General features: G+C 36.4%; 1 protein-coding gene across 5 annotated transcripts in view; it reads right to left on the bottom strand.

Annotated features, from left to right (window-relative positions):
• The window catches only part of LOC135767158 (uncharacterized), a 72,823-nt gene extending 57,321 nt beyond the window's left edge, over positions 1-15,502 (bottom strand). Inside the window, exons 1-22 of one of the 5 annotated variants that reach the window (XM_065276811.2) lie at positions 15,299-15,502; positions 14,369-14,506; positions 12,916-13,052; positions 12,723-12,752; positions 8,959-10,648; positions 8,575-8,658; positions 7,816-7,983; positions 7,629-7,712; positions 7,282-7,458; positions 7,001-7,162; positions 6,176-6,256; positions 6,020-6,094; positions 5,785-5,937; positions 5,386-5,544; positions 5,206-5,268; positions 4,574-4,756; positions 4,331-4,489; positions 4,178-4,249; positions 2,183-2,233; positions 1,412-1,495; positions 1,192-1,302; positions 14-163 (exon numbers count right to left, since the gene is read on the bottom strand). In XM_065276811.2, the coding sequence (XP_065132883.1) occupies positions 14-163; positions 1,192-1,302; positions 1,412-1,495; positions 2,183-2,233; positions 4,178-4,249; positions 4,331-4,489; positions 4,574-4,756; positions 5,206-5,268; positions 5,386-5,544; positions 5,785-5,937; positions 6,020-6,094; positions 6,176-6,256; positions 7,001-7,162; positions 7,282-7,458; positions 7,629-7,712; positions 7,816-7,983; positions 8,575-8,658; positions 8,959-10,648; positions 12,723-12,752; positions 12,916-13,039 (3,860 nt within the window). In that variant the 5' untranslated portion in view covers positions 13,040-13,052; positions 14,369-14,506; positions 15,299-15,502. Of the gene's footprint in view, positions 1-13; positions 164-1,191; positions 1,303-1,411; positions 1,496-2,182; positions 2,234-4,177; positions 4,250-4,330; positions 4,490-4,573; positions 4,757-5,205; positions 5,269-5,385; positions 5,545-5,784; positions 5,938-6,019; positions 6,095-6,175; positions 6,257-7,000; positions 7,163-7,281; positions 7,459-7,628; positions 7,713-7,815; positions 7,984-8,574; positions 8,659-8,958; positions 10,649-12,091; positions 12,504-12,722; positions 12,753-12,915; positions 13,095-14,368; positions 14,507-15,298 lie in introns of those variants that run through there. The other 4 variants (XM_065276808.2, XM_065276809.2, XM_073815022.1 and 1 more) reach the window with 4 other exon arrangements.
• Between the last annotated feature and the right edge of the window lie 1,812 nt (positions 15,503-17,314).

The raw sequence follows: 17,314 nt of genomic DNA, 5'->3' as shown, positions 1-17,314 counted from the left end.
TATAATGTTTTACATTGTAGATATCCCTTTGCATTGGTTATACGCCCATAGGAAGTCTCTCCAGTCCGTGCTGGGTTTTCCTGAGGTTTCAAACAGGGTGAGGGTTATGGATGTGAGAGGCGACTGTGTATCTGGACTGGAAGAAGTGCATTTTAAAATGATCCTGAAAATCAGTAAAAAAAATACAAATAAGTCAACTTCTGCTGTATGCAACTGTACTGAAATAACAATGTAATATACAGTCACATTAATTTTCTATAATAGACAACGTCACAGGCACGGTCAACTTTGGAGCGGTATTTCTAAGAAAGAGAACAGAATATCAAAAATCTGTTCAGTCACTTCTGTGCGGATTGCTCCAAACATTATACGAGCAGAACCTGGCATAAAATAAACAAAACTTGTAAAAGGAGTAGCGAAAAAATCATTTACCATATGCCTTAAAATAACACATGAACAGAATGTTGGAAAAATACAAACGACATATTGTTGCGATCGGCATAAACCAGTGAATCCAATTTCACAAATAAACCCCAACTTCACAGGGGCAAAAATCGTACAAAAATGTACGAATATGGTCGTACGAATTAGCCACCTCGTAAAATACATACCAACTGCCATGAGATAGCGGAGTAGTAAATGTATCTCAATTTAAGATATTTTAGATATTTATACTGGAAAACAAGAGAAAAATATTAAAGGTGCATTCACATTATAAGCGACTTTGTCGCTGTGTGTCACTCCTCTCTTTCAAAAGAAGTGTTTCTATATCTGTTTGTCATAAACAAATGAGTAACGTCCACTCCAGTAACTGACGAGAGGTGGATGGCGTAAACTCCACTGCTTCGATCTCATTGGTAGTCGCTCCCCATTGGTAGTCCAGACATTCATTCTTTGCTGTGCATACAGTATCTCATATTCATCTTGACTTAATGCAGTACATATGGATGTTAGATGCAGAATATCAAATGTACTTACAGTGCATAAAGGTACAATATTAACTGTTATCAATGTATAACAATTGATCATTTTCTGGCAACTGCTACTGTAAAAGCAACTGTTTTGAATAAACTCACTCCAACAAAACAGAATATTATTTAACAATAACATTTATCAAGGCAACATTTAGTAAATGAACAACATGTCATATACAGTATAAACATTAACAACAACATTAAATTTGTTTCCAACCTCCATTTACTTGCACTGTCACTTCCACTGCTCATTTTGTGCACCTGGATCTTTGTGCAGAGGATCTCAGATGAACAGAAACGGTTTGTGTCGTCCAATTCATCACAATCGCTTCAAAGGCAAATGTCATGTGTAAGTTTCATTTACATGCGTCATTAATCCCAGTCTGATGTTTATGGGTGTGATGATGCTATCAGATAAATAACCAACACTGTTTCACCTGCTTTCATTGCTGCTGTCACTGAGAGATGAACACAAGCTCACTTCATCATCACTATCCTCCACCTGTCCTGCAGTCCGAAACCTGAAGACACAAAGCATTTCTTTTAGAAATCTTTTATTTCTAAACCAGTATTATTAAATATGCATAATCTAGCCACAAACAAAAAAAAAACATTTTGAAGATATAGTCAGCCCCCTTTCCAATTTTTTTTTCCTTTTATTTACATATGTTCAAACCCATATGACATTATTTGTTTCACTTTGTTTGTATTTTTTAACTATATCATCAGGGTGTATAAAGACCTTACATAATGAACTGTATTGTTTTTATTATCTTAGATTGAGCTGCTTTTATCTACATACACCGCAGGTGCCCTTACGTGAAAGTCGTCATCATGTTTCTAGCCTTAAATATACAAATCTACAGAGCGCATTGCATCACTCTGCTGTCTCAGATGATGACGTGTTTGTCCTGTGGCGGCTACCCTTGTTTCTCTATGCGTTTTAAAAGAGAGGGGTGAGCTGTGGACTGAGTGTTGATTGCAATTCACAATCTCACCGCTTGATGTCGCTAAAATCTACCCAGTGGACCTTTAACTCTTTCACTGCCAGCGGGGTTTTTTTTTAAGTTGCCAGCCAGCGCCAGCGTTTTTCATTTAAAAAGTTGCGGAAAGACGGAAAAACTCGTGATTGGCAGGGAAGCGTTTTCTCTTGATTGACGAGATTTCTCGTCAATGGCGGGGAAAGAGTTAAGATCATGCCGTCTTACCCAAAACCATTGTATCTGTCCTCATCACTGTCCTCTTCACTCTTACTTTTCCTATACGAAAATGGCAAAACATCACAGACATGCAAGTAATGTGCTGCACTTTAGATTCAAACATCAAAATCACATAAAAAAACATCAAGAGTTAAATTATTATTATTATTATTATAAACACATTAGAAAACCTGTGAACACTAATTAAACTTTTTTCAAATATTTAAACTATATCAAGAAATGTTGACTCAAATATTAATATTATGCAATTCATATGTATCTTATATTTATCATTCAAATGTACACAAACAACAGATTTTTTAAACATCTTTTTTTAATCATAAAGGTGCAGTGTGTAATTTTTAGGAGGATCTCTTGACAGAAATGCAATATAGTATACATAACTATATTTCATGGTGTATAAAGACCTTACGTAATGAACTGAATTGTTTTTATTACCTTAGGCCGGTTTCACACCGCAAGCATGAGCAGCGCTTGAGGAGAGCGTTTGCTGCGCGTAGCCATTGTGCTTTCACACCGGCTGCGTTTGCAGCGCATACTGTGCAGTTTAATAACAGTATAAAAATCTCAAGTTCAAATTATTTTATTGTACATGCATTTATGAGCAAAACCTCTTCAAGATGCTTTTTGACGGTCGGTGTAATTTATATAACTGTGATTTGTTTAATCCACATTGTTTTCATGCTGTTCTGATCCGTGTAATGTCAGATATAGACGCAATTAGGCTTGTTGCGATAATCGGTGAAACGGTGATTACCGGTGCTTCAGCTTCTCACCGGTTAGATCACTTGCCCACCGCAACACCGTCTTTCACCTTGGTTTTGATATTTTCTTGTAATTTAATCATTTAGTTTCGTTAGAGAGAGCAAACACTTACAACTGTATGTGTCTGCTGTCTGAAGTCAAGCGGAGCTGAACGCACGTCATCACAGAGCAGCGGCTGCGGGTGTCAGATTTCATTTATTCCTATCAGACTGCAGCGAGCAGACGATGGCAGAAGCCGCGTGCTTACTCGTTTTTGTTATAGGATACATATATGATGTTTAATATAGGCGAGATCGTTTTGTTGTTGTGTTTTTCATTAAGAATAATAATAATTCAAGCAGCGCTTTATGGAGGAATAGCCGGGTGCTCTGCTTGGGACTGGCGAGTTTCTGTCAGAAGTTCCTGCGCACATTGACTCAAGTACTTAAACCAGCTGTTGCACTCGCATTTGCACGAAAATTCATACGCGATTTAACGCAGCGTACGCAAGTGATGGATTTAAACAACAGTTGCATCTAATTCAAAAGTGAAAGTAAAATGCGCACTTCTGTGCATTTATAAGCCCCTCCCACCCGGTGAAACCGGTATCACCGGGTTTGTCAGGCGCTGATTAACCGGTGGGAAAATTCTGTCACCGCAACGGCCCTAGACGCAATACACAATTATAGACATAAAAGCCCATGGCACATTATCAAATCTGTTTTTCTTAAGTTTTACAATAAAATAAAAAGCACTCAGTGATCTGTGTATCTATTTCTCTGAAGATTATTAACTTCTAGATAGACGGGGATTCATTTAGTGCTGGGCATGGAGTGAATAACAGCGCAGTCTTCTGACAACAGTGTGTTTTTAAATATTTCACTGCTTTTTTTAAATTGCTCAGTCATGACTGTTTAAAATACAATAGACAGCACACCAGCACAGCAAAAATAGAGCCGACAATAAACAGCACTGCTGCTTCAGCGACGCTCCTGCCATGCGAGTGTGCATGCTTGCTGTGTGAAACCGGCGTTAGAATGAGTCGTTTTTATCTACATACACCACGGCTCTCCTTACATGGAAGTCACCGTCATGTTTCTACAGTAGCCCTAAACGGACAAACTGCTCTACAGAATATGTTTTTATCACTACTTTGTCTCAGACGATGACCTGTTGTAGCTACCGTAGTTTCTCTATGCGTTTCCAAAGTGAGATCATTCATGATAAGTCATCTCTCACCTGAAGATTGTATTACCGCATTTCTCACTGAAGTCTGTCTCGGTCGTTTCTGGAAGCCTAATAGCCAAGAAACTAGACAACAGAAAATTATGCAAGTGTAATATTTTATTTAAGCTGTACAGTATATAAATATTAATTTGGCTTAATTCTCACTTTATTATCTGCACACTGGGGTTAGTGTGAATGAGATCCAGGACTCGAGATGCTCCATCTACAGTCATGAATTTCACTACAAGTTCCAGAAACTTCAGACCAGACACAGAGTGCAGGGCAGAGAGGAGGTCATTAACACGTTCATCATACTCTGGACAACTATAGGGAAAAAAAAATAAAACCTTCAAAATAAAGCCTCTCTCACAAGCATAAGAATGCACCAGTGTCCAAATATTTACTTACTTTTCAGTCAAGACTTTCAGCTGATTGTAGGCATGAAAGAATTTTTTCCAGTCTGCGTTTCTGCTCTCAGATTTATCTGGTAACATTAAGGCGATGCAGGGAAGCATTTTGTGTACTGGAGGTTCAATGAAACTGATGTCAATGTCATCTATATAATTCACATGATTACATCCCACAGACAACCTGCAAAAAAAGACAGGACACTTAATATTGCAGCTGTTTTCCCATAGCTCAATTGGTAGAGAAATGCATTATGAGCAACACAAAGGTCATTGGCTCCTTTGCATAAATCTACACGCAATTGTGTCCTTCATGAAGCAGAATGTGCGGTCACCAGGGATAGTTCATCCAAAAATGAAAATTCTGTCATCATTTACTCACTCTCAATTTGTTACAAACCTGTATACATTTCTTTGTTTTGATGAACACAAACACAGACATTTTGAGGAATGTTTGTAACAAAACTGATCATGAGCCCCATTCACTTCCATAGTAGGAATAAAGAAAGTGAAGGGGCTCATGAACGGTTTGATTGTGTTAAAAAGTAATCATTAAAAGATTTCTAAAACTGAGATCAGTTCCTGGTGTGGAAAAGGGGCACAGGTTTAAAAACCGAAAAGTGGATGTCTTACTTTATTCCATCGTGTCTTATCATTCCCAGACTCTCCACACCAATAGTCAAACTGGTTTTCAACCTGTCGGCACAAACACAACTTTCATTTTGAAAATGTACTGTGGCTGTACTGTACAACTGGATTCAGATGGTAATACTACGGTACAGTGTATATGTGTACAGTAACTGATGCTCTTACTCTAAGTGAAGTAAACTCGAGCGAGACATAAAGAGAGAGAAGAGACCAGCGGCCCAAATCTCATTCATGTAGTTTAGCCACAGTTGTATTTTCTTAAGACCAGGAACCGAATCCAAAACCACCAACAGAGAATCAACACGCTTCTCCAGATCTGGGGGTCTAATAAAATATCATTATATACTGCTGGTTAGAACATAATTAATATAAAGAAATATCTTCAACATTTCTCAGTGATAATATATTTACTTTACCTATAGTCTTACAAATAAACTTTTTTAAAAGGTTTATTGTCAAAAAACTTCTGTTGATTTTTTTTTTTTGGACGACCTAGTTAAGGCGGTAGGGTTTCCCAGCTTAGGCGGGCTGCCCGAACTGCAAAGTGACTGAACACAAACTCACATTTCTATCAACTGAATAAGCTTGTAGGTCTCCTGGAAAAGTTTCTCCCAAGTGAAACAAGATCCTTCCAGAGGAGGAACACTGAGGTTGAGTTTCACAAGAGCTGGTGTGTCATGAGGGTGCGACTGAATCGGCTTTCCACTGCTACAGCGTCTACAGAAATATATTCATATTCATTAAAATTCTGTAACATTGGCAACTTAGATGAAAGGAGATTTCTGTGATAAACTCTTACACAGCATCATAAGCCCATCTGTCCACTGAGAGGATCAATGATGGATTATCTTCCTCACTGTCATGCATCTTATATCTGCAAAAGTTACAAAACAATGTTACTGTATCAGAGTTACAGGCTTAACCAAATGAGTCAGATCAAAAGAAGACGGCTTACGGCACAAATGGCTTTCTAGAGACGGAAAACGTTGAACAGACTCTTTCAACATCACTCATCAAGACGAATTTTACATTAAACCTGCAAAAGAGAAAAAAGGCAATTAATGTGATCAAATACAATATCTATTCTAGTGGTCAACAGAAATGGGTTTTTGAAATATGAAAATTATAGTAAATGAGAGACAAAGCCGTTAAAGACACAAAAAGATGAACAAAATGAGAGAAAATTGGAAACTAAGTAGACATTTGTTATGCATTATATTTATAAACATACTCTTTTTAAGTATTTGAAAAACATCTACAAGACATACAGTATGTCACAAAAGTGAGTACACCCCTCACATTTCAGCAAATATTTTTGTATATCTTCTCACACCTTTCATCCAAGCACAGACCCCCTCAAGCACAAGCAGTATACGTTTAAGAGGATCAAATAATACAATTAAATGTTTCTTTTTATGCATGTATAAGATCTGCATAGTTACAAAGTTCAGTCTCAATTTTGAAGAGATCGCTGATCCAGAGACCTGCTATTGTAAAACGTTTTAATCTGAAATCCCTTTCACCGCATGTGCAGCAGGCACGTATTTTGACATGACGCACATAGGTTAAAAAGACGCAACAAACACATATTTTGACATGACGAGCAACACACATGACATGCTAAATACATATTTTGAATTCACTCCCTTCAAAAGAGTCACTGGCCGCCAGTTTTCCAGTGTTTTCTGTTTGCATCTTTAGCAAAAATTAAGGAATGAAAAAGTAATAGAGGATCATCAATTCAGTAAAGTGAGATTTAACAAACAACATTTTTTCTTACATTACGCAAGAAATCTTAGGATTGACATGAAGGTAGGAAAGAATTCTTGAGGTCCAAATCTCTGTCAGGTATGTGGCATGTATATCAACCTCAGTTAAACCAGGAACTGAATTCAGGAATGATAAAAGTAAATCCAGGTTTTCACCAAACTCTGCATCTTTACTGGAAACAAAAAATAAAATACAATAATTGTATGTAAAAATACAAAAATACATTAATCCAAGGATAAATGAGGATGTTAGCAAGAGTAAGGTTTTCCACAGAAACAAATGAGTACTCACACATTTGAGAAGCATCTGAGGTTATTGGATATCTTGAGGAAATCTCTCCAATCAACTGTAGATATTTCAGACGTAGTAGAGATCGCAAAGGATATTTTTGAAAAGGCCTGATAATAACCAACACCAGGTTGTTTTAAGATTTCATCCTCATTCTCTTCCGAGTGCCCGACAGTCAACCTGAGAGGAAAACCTTTTAATATTTTTATTTTAACAGATGGTCAAAAGAAGAAAAAATAGGAAATATGGAGTACAAGAATTAGATGAGAGGGAAACTGATTTAAAGTCATGTTACCCTTATTAGCATAAAAAGCTAGTTTTGCAAATACTGAAGAAATAAATTGCATTACCAGCAATAATTTTTTTGGGTCTTAACTTCGAACTCCGAGCACAGACTCTCTTCTCTTGTCTCTGCTTGACTGGCAATGCAAATGCTGTAAAGACCAAATGTGAAAAACAAAATGAGCTCTACATAAACTGTATTGTTGCGTGCCTGTATTTGTTCACCTCCGTCTTTGTGTTCAATTAACAGTTTACCTGAACTCTTTCCCCATCATCTCTTTAATGAGGAAGTTCATGATTAGATCTGCATTGTCATAGCTGATGGTCCTCACGGAGAGGCGAATGTCACCCACTGACTGCTGACCACGAATGGACTTCAAGATCTTCTGCACACTTTCATCTGATAAATCTCCATCCTGCATCCTGCAACAAATACATCACTTTACGTAATGATGCACAAGAAGTGTTGGTGAATGTTTACAGTTAGTCAATGGTTATCTTAGTAATGTAGTGCCTGGATTTCATTCTTGATATTATGGTGTTTTGTTACATTTACTGCATGCTTAAAGGCAAGACAACATATATTACATATCTCAACATTAAAGGAATAGTCTACTCTTTTGCCATATTTAACTATGTTAATACCTCAACCTAGACGAATTAATACATACCTATCTTTTTTCAATGCGTGGACTGTACAGCGTGTTATGAATGTGTTAGTATTTAGCCTAGCCCCATTTATTCCTATGGTACCAAAAAAAAGTTTTATTTTGTGACACCATACTTACTGGTATAACTCCTCAGTCGTTAAATAGGGAAAACACGGAAGTGTTTGGTGGCTTCCCTGTTTGGTTCCATAGGAATGAATGGGGCTAGGCTAAATGCTAACACATTCATAACACGCTGTATAGAGCACGCATTGAAAAAAGATAGGTATGTATTAATTCGTCTAAGTTGAGGTAATAACATAGTTTAATATGGCAAAAGGGTAGACTATTCCTTTAAGAATCTTACTTCAGATAGCCAACTTCCTTCTTCCTCCCTAGACCTGAAATCAAGACGTCAACATCAGTGTCTGACATGGATTCAAATTCCAACCTTAAAAAAAAGAAAAGAGCAAAAAACCTGAACATGCATTTTCTGCATACTGTACACTTGACTAAAGGGCTGTTCACATTATAACGATAACTATAAGTTAACCATAATGATAACTATATTAGCATCCACATCACCGATAATAACGATTTATGCTAATTTATGACACTAACGTTATGCTAATTCGCACATTTTAAAATTAAAACAAAGTAAACCTTACTATAGATAAATGATCATGACGTAAACTACTACTTTGAAAATATTATTAACAGTGTAAAAAACATGTAATTTACCAGCACTTACCACAGTGTGTAACACCTGCTGATGGCAGAATGAAGCGCTTTAAGATGTTCTGCATTGCACCTTAGCTCCAATCTGCTAATCTGTTTACTGTACTGAAGACAAAAAATTATGACCTGACAGTCAATACTCTTCAGAGTCCAGTGTATGTGAATGCCTGACTTTTCCCAGAGCCTCATAACATTCTTTAAAATGTCCTTATCGTGAAGCTCATAAAGACAATGAAGAATGAAATCACTCATGTAAAAGGTGTTCATGGTGTTCTTCACTAAAACTCTGCCTATCCATTTCTCCAGCTGCGCACGAATGACAGAAGATGCAGACCGCTGCTGTTCCCCCACAAACAGACGACTAATCTTTTTGTTAGAGAGACCAAAAAGGAAGCGGATTACAGGAAAGAGATGGTCGTTGTGCCTCCTATTGCCTGCCAGTTCAAGCAGCTCCTTGACTTTAATTTTCACCTCCGACTTGTCCGTTAACAAATACGAGAGAGCGGTGAAGAATTCCTGGAAGCTGAGGTGCATAAAACCGACCATCTCTTTTAGAAACATTCTCTCCTGTTGACGAAACGTGCAGAGAAAGGGAACGTTGGGAATACCTGAGATTTCCTTCGGAAGACTGCTCTTGCGAAAAAGTATTTGACGTTTTGGCGTCCCACTCTCCGCCAGCTGGCCCAGACTCTTAAGTAGGTTGAACTGTTCCTCCTGACTTAAACTACTATGATGCTTCAACATCGTTACCGTGAAGTCAACAAAAATGGAGGTGGTGGTGGTCAGCTCACTGGTGGCAATGGCATCTTTTCCCTTTTTCTTGAAAATTGTGCAGATGATCCAGCAGAAGACCGGAACGAAGCAAACGGTGTGGAGCATTTCGTGCACCCTGACCTGCTCGTATACTTGTTTAGAAAATTCTTCGTCGTCGAAGAACTTTTCGAAGTATTCCATTACTCCTTTCTCTGAGAAACCTAAGATATCCATGAAGCTTTGTGGCTTTTTAAGAACGGCTTCCAGTTTATCTACAGCTGCTGACCTTGTGGTGACCAGCAGGAAAGAATCTCTCATCATTCGTCCTTTCAGAAGAGAACAGAGAATGGTTGTTGGATGGGCTTTGATATTTGGTTTTGGTGGCAAGGACTTATTGGTTGAGGACATAACGAGTTCATCAAAGCCATCGACAATGAACAAGGTTTTCTGTGATTTGTCCTTTAGGATCTGAGTAATCTCATTTTGAGTTAAGCTGCAGTCCAAAACTTCCACCAGACTCATCTCACCCGAAAGACCACTGAGCTCCTGACACCTCAGATAAAACACAACATCAAAGAGTTCAACGTAAAGCTCTCCAGAAGCCCAATCCAGAAGGATCTTAAGTGCGGTGATGGATTTCCCACTTCCAGAGTCTCCTTGGAGAATTACAGCTCTCGGCACATCTTTCTTAGCCTCGCTCTCCGGACTGAAAAGTTGATTGAGGCTGATGTTTTTGTTTCTTTGGTTAGATCTGGAGATGAAGAACTTATCTCCTCTTGAACGCATCTCCTGCTCTTTCTCCTCCCTTTCTCTGTGTTTGTGAACAATCATTGGGTCACAGTAACGGTCATTAAGGAGCACCTGTTCACCCGCACGAGAGGTGTGTTCTGTCAAATAAGCATACTCGGCCAGTATTGACTTCTTGTATTCAGTGATCAATGAGACTGTATCTGCAAAAATGGAGGACATAATTAGTTAATTTGTTTGCTGACTAAACTATACAGGTATGGTAATGATGGTTAAAGGGACATTCCACACTAAAAAAAAAGTGCTGATGAAACATGACTGCAGGAGGCGCAATGATATATGCACTGCCCGAAAATAGTCCCCTGCCATTGAAAATAACCAAGCGGACTGTTTTCGGGCAGTATGTAATATCATTATGCTTGCTGCAGCCATGTTACATCAGCGAAGTCCTTGATTATTACGCCAGAATGAGAGTATAGTTCCTAGACATATCTGCCTAGAAAATCACAACTTTTAATTTTCTGTCGGTCTTAGTACACGATGTAACTACAGAAGAGTCAAGTTTTAAATAGGAAGAATATCGAAACTCGTTGGTTCTTTTTTAGCGCAATGCTAATAGTCTAATCAGATTCAATGGATTGTGCTAAGTTATGCTAAAAGTGCTAGGGCCAGACCAGGAGATCAGCTGAATGGATTTCAAAATGGTAATAATCAAATGTTTAACTCTAGGGGAGCTGGAAAATGAGCATATTTCCAAAAAAGTGGAGTGTCCCTTTAATCTTTAACTTTGATTTGAGTTAGATTTGGTTGTGTTTGAGATGCATTAAGAAATTAGCTATGATAGGATTTTTACTTTGTGGTTGTCAATATATCACTAGATTGACATATTTATATATAAGGACACATAAGTCATTGTTAAATAAATAAATAAATACAAACTCCTAATATGAGCAGTAGGGTTCCTTTCAGGCCCGGAGCTAGGACATACAGTACAGGCCAGGGGGGCATTCATATTCTAAGTGGTATAAATATATGTGTGCAGTTAAATAACATAAAAAATACACTAAATATAAAGATAAATAAGAACTAATAAATAAGTAATTAATACCGACACATGCAGTTCATTTTTGGAATAGCGCAGGTATTGTAAAGACAGTTTAATCAAACGAAACATTTTGTGCGTCTGAACCGAAGTGAACTTCCGGTCTGTATTTATTTATTTATCAGTCTGGCTAGTGGCTAAAGTGATGAAACAAATACCTTGTCAAAAACAAAATGCTTTGGTTTTGCTAGACGAGGGGAGACGACGAGCGTGGATCACAACAAGAATAAGAATTCAAGGACCTGTAGCTAACATTGTATGCATTCATAATGATTGATATATGCCTTAAATATGATATAGGAAGGAAGGTAATTTACTTGTCATTTTTTTCTCTTGATATCAGAAATAAACAAATGTAACAGGACTCTGTTGTTATTGATTCTATGTGAAAGTCTATCGGAGCGTAGTCGACAAAAGACATTTGTTTATGTTGTTGCTCCTAAAGCCGTGTGTTTTGTGTCCCCGTCGCATTACGCTGGTCCCCACTACACAGAAAGAAAGATTAAACAATAACAATATTGGTATTATATGTCCTGGACATTACCTCCAAGAACAAAACTGTATGCATCAGGAGATGTGCATGACGCTGTCCGGGCACTGGATCCCTGCCCCAGAGCCGGGTCATAAAACATCGCTGCTAACGTTTAGCTTATTAAGGCAAACTGTCTTCTGCTGGCAAACCATTAAAAGCAGTATTAAAAACGCCCGTCTCTCTTCTGAGGCGATATTTGCGCTTGCTTGGCAGCGTTTAGCTGGGCTGAGGCGTTTTGGTTGCTACAGGTATGATAGCCTACGAATGTCCAGTGAACTAATCTGATACTAGTATATGATTTCGCGAATAAATAATTATATTTTGCGGAACAAATAAGCATATTATGTTAGTCCTATGATATCTTCTGGTAGAGAAATAAAACACTCGCATAGAGAAAGAGAAAACTTTACAGGCATGTTTGTACAAGTAGGATGTGGTGATTGGTTGGTGTTGTATTTGTCCCGCCCTCCACAGTGAATGGACGAAGAGAAAGTGCCGAGTTCCGCTTTTTTTTCCCACGGTTGAACATTTCACAACCCATATCTCAAATAAAAACTATAGGCTATTCTGTATTCTTTATGGTAAAGATTTGGAAAGAAAGGTTAATTTAACCCTTTAAGTACAAAAGAGAATTCATACATACCTGTGGTTTCAGTTGCAGATTCAACATTATCTAAATTATTTTAAAAACAAAATATTAAAAAAACGTATGTCAGTAAATGTCATTAATGTATTATTATTTTCCCTGTACGTTATTCTTATGAATTTGTAAGTTAATGCCACCTATACTACATAATAAGTTATAATTGTGACACTTCAACATAAAAAAGACATACCTGTAAAATAGTTTGTAATGTTTATGCTTCCTTTAACCTTTAAGTTTGATAAGACTGGTGCTGAAATATTGCTGCCATCCTTCGCTGAGATACTGATGTTTGAAACATCAGCACAGTTAGCCATCTCTCCTTATCTTCTGAAAAGACAAGTGAATAATGAAGGGTTACATTCTGCAGTCAGAGGTATTTGGATTTGATTCTGTATATTTTGAAAGTTGAAACACATAATTACCTATTGAAAGTATAGCTCACAGTAGTGACCAAAGTTTATGTTTACCCTAAGAAAATTGTCATCTTGACACTTAATTTAAACATTTTACCAAACATAATATAAATAATATAGACCTACATATAGCCTATGTGTATGAAAATAATTCAAGAATTAAAATAACTGTGACCCTGCCTGTGAAAACCCAGCTAAAGTTTTGTTGTTGTTGTTTTTTTTTTTTTAAATAAAATCATACATTATGTAAAGATCATACTGTGAAAAGACGATACTGTATGTTTTAAATGTATATTGGGTTCTTATTTGTTTATTGGTTTAATAAAAATTAAAGAAATTAAAATAAAAAATACAGTCAATCAAAGATCATACTGTGAAAAGACGATACTGTATGTTTTAAATGTATATTGGGTTCTTATTTGTTTATTGGTTTAATAAAAATTGAAGAAATTAAAATAACTCGGAATATGTTTCCAAAAAAATATTTTTCACCGATATATTTTTTTGGCCATTTTTTTGTCATATGTGACATTTCAGCACTTGACACACGGATAGCGACTCGTATACGCTCAGTTTCGTGTTAATTTGGAAACGAAAGCTCAGTCAGTATCTCTTTTATTAGCACATAAAATCCGAAGAAAACACAAAACTTTAGTCTAAACAACATTGTAAATGTCCATATATTGCCAGTGTTAATGTTTAACCAAAATGTTAAGACATTTAGGCTACAATACAGAGATCTTAATCGCAAGATACCGTTATACCTTTTTTTTAATTCTCCTTTTCGAAAAGCCAGTATAGCCCTATTCGGACGGTAATTTAATTGTATCTCAACGGGACGTATAGGCTGTTTTTAACATTTACTGGGCTGTCGGTGTTTTTCTCCGACCACCCACGTAAAACTCCAGTCCATACCGTTTTTTTTAACAAACAGAAAACATATCTGAGTTTATAAATGCAAAAGTCATTCTGCTCATCCATTTAGCCCACTAAAAAGGACCGTATGGTCATGCGCTTCACGTTATCTTAAAAATAACATTGACACCTTGATCATTACTGAAATTATTAAACGTATATGGGAAAAACTTTCTCATTGCTCCACTACAGCGAGTGAGAGCTGTATAAATAAGGTGAAAATCACGAAAACATCTCAAGTATATAATAGCAACAACAGGTCAATTTAAACTGTATTCAATACATATACATATAAACCAAGTAAGTCATATTTACCTGCAGCTTCTACATCAGAATACGTTTCTGGTCTGAAAAACTTTCACTTTTGTTTTAGAGAAATGCATCACCTCTGTCATCAGAAAACAAAAGTCGCACTCTCCACAGGAAGCCTTTCATGTAATGTTTACCTATGAGCTGTAATGTTGAAACTGAATGTGACGTATAGGGGAAACCGTGGACATTTACAGCTGTATTTTGAACTTCTTTTAAGCCAGTGAGTTCAAATTGTGGTTTATTTATACAAACAAGAAGAGTGTAATGTATGTGCAGAGTGTAGAAGAGTTAACCAGGGGTTAGATGTAACATTGATATTCTCCGGGGTGACATTATGAATACACATAGCCTATAACCTAACATTATGAAACTTATGATAAAAGTTTGTGAACAAACGTTATGTTGGCTTAAGACAGCCTAGTCTAAAGTTCACAACCTTGTTATCTAAACATGTGTGTGAACAATGATAAAGATGTGAATAATAATGACCTAGAAGCATGAAGAACATATTTCCTGTAGGCTACATGTATTTTACTTATGTTCTTCTCTTGCATTCTGTCTTTCTAACACCAAGGATATTGGGGATTTCTCTAACACCAGACTAACACAATACAAAATAGTTGAATATAAAATATAAATATAATACGTGCAAAATACTTGTTAACGTTTAGCAATAATAATACAGGGTGTGCATTATACCCGATACTTGCCTTATTGCGTTTATATTCTGTGCTTGTCTCTGCATAATGATTCATAAGTTGTGTGGTGAATTGTCTTTTAAGATTAATTATGCATCTAAAGCCTTTATCACGTTAAATAATTTTAAGAATGTGCCGTTTATAACCTTGCAAAACAACCCACTTCATCAATAAAACAACCCTTACAAACATGTTATTCATTATAAATCAGATACCGAAAGTAAACTTAACTTACTGGTTGTGTGATCTTGTTAAGAACGTCCACTCAGCATTTCAATGCTGAGAGGCATCGGCATGTCCGAATCCAATGTTTGCTTAACTTCCTGTCTTCTAAATATATCCAGCTGCAGGCCACACATTTCAGGCCACACAATCCAGGCCACCCTTTTTGTAGTGTTCTTATTTTACATCAATTTTGATGGGATTTATATGTTTAATACTTAAAACCAATATCTGAAAATACAAAAAAAATTATTGTATATCTGTTGATTTATTAACATTTATTTTAATAGTTAACTAAGGCAACATCATATACACTCAAATGGCTGGATTATTTTTGACCCATAATGGGTAAATATTGGACAGAACACATGCTGGGGTAACAAGTGACCCAATGTTTCGTTGTTGTTATTATGCAACCCTGGGGTGTATAATAACCCAGCAGTTGGGTTAATTTTAATCTAGATGTGTGATCTGTCCAATATTTACCCATTGTAGGTGTTAAATTAAAAAGATTGTTCTCCCACACCCCACATTTATATATTGAATATCTTTTAATATAACCCTGCATATTCTTTATTGTTATCCTTGTATGACTAATGAAGCAATGATAACTTTCATTTCTTCTTAATTCCTTCTGCAGAGTGTTTGTGGTTGGGTCATTAAGTGCATCGAAGGACATGTTCTAGCCCCACTTCTCTGTTCGAAATATTATTTCCCTAAACTAAAATGTGTACCTATATAACTGCAATGTAAAAAATACTTTGCTGCCTAAAATTTTTTTGTTGAATCAACTCGGATTTACAAGTCATTTCAACTTACTATTGTTTATCTTGACTAGAGATGACTTGTTATAACTACAGGTGAGTTGTTATAACTTATAAAGTTAAGTTGACTTTTCTCAACTATATTATATAAGTTGTGACAACTCATCTCTGTTGACATGACTTGTAAACCTGAGTTGATTAAAAGGACAAGTTCGGTATTTTAGACTTAAAGCCCTATTTTCAGATTGTTTATGGTGAAATAGAACGGTTTTGACTGAAATTTCGACATTTGCGGCTGCCCTGAGAATTTTCGCGTGTTTGTGTTTCACCTCACACCTCTACAATGGGTTTAATGGTGCACTGGAACAATCCTTCCTAAAATGCATTAAACTTTCGTTTACAAAGACGTGAAACTCACCGAGTGGTCAGGGGTGTTCACTGGTATGCTCACACAAAAATCGCTGCAAAGAGACCTGGTTAGAGTTTGATTCTAACAGTGGGTCAAAAATAACCCAGACATTTTTATAGTGTTTCCCATTTGATTATTTATGTTCATCATCAGTATCTACTTAATGTTCATTAGGTAACAAATACTTAAAGACACAGGGTATAAATGTGTAATGTCAAAGTTTATTTTTAGAATTCATATAAACATTAAAAAGTAATACTTGCACTTTTCATATAAACAAACATTTTAATACAACAAATAGAACACACATTTTATTTCAGTTTATCTGTTATTGCAAATAGAAAGCAAATTGAGACTCTTTGAAAGAGTTTTCTCTTAGTCCCATTTTAGTACTAATTTCAACAAAAGATTTAGTGTTTTCCTAAAAAGAAAACAAAATGCAAAGGGCTCCCTGGAACTTTCCAGCTGTTCAATAAGATTGTTAAGGCTCCTTTAATTGTCCCCTTCTTCCATCTTAAGGAAAAGAGGGTCTTCCACGGGCCCCTAAACACATTTACATTTAGCAGACGCTTTTATCCAAAGCAAGGTAAGGACGACAGCAAAGGGATTCATCATTCGAGGGCAGCAATAATATCAGAGGCAAAATACAATTCTTTCATCTTACATTTTAGATGTTTTTTGACAGTTTTGAAAGTTGTGATTTTTGGAAAGTTGTAAAACTCGGCATTGCTTGTTTGTGTTAGGTGCTCTAGAATAATGTATAAAACCATAAATATTTGAAATTAGGGTTGTAACGGTATGGGTTGTAACTGCAAAAAATGTTTTTTAAGAAAAAAAATTCTTAGTATTTTTGTCT

Source organism: Paramisgurnus dabryanus, chromosome 6 (assembly GCF_030506205.2).
Source record: "Paramisgurnus dabryanus chromosome 6, PD_genome_1.1, whole genome shotgun sequence".
Lineage (NCBI taxonomy): Eukaryota > Metazoa > Chordata > Actinopteri > Cypriniformes > Cobitidae > Paramisgurnus > Paramisgurnus dabryanus.
This window is presented reverse-complemented; position numbering and strand designations above follow the sequence as displayed.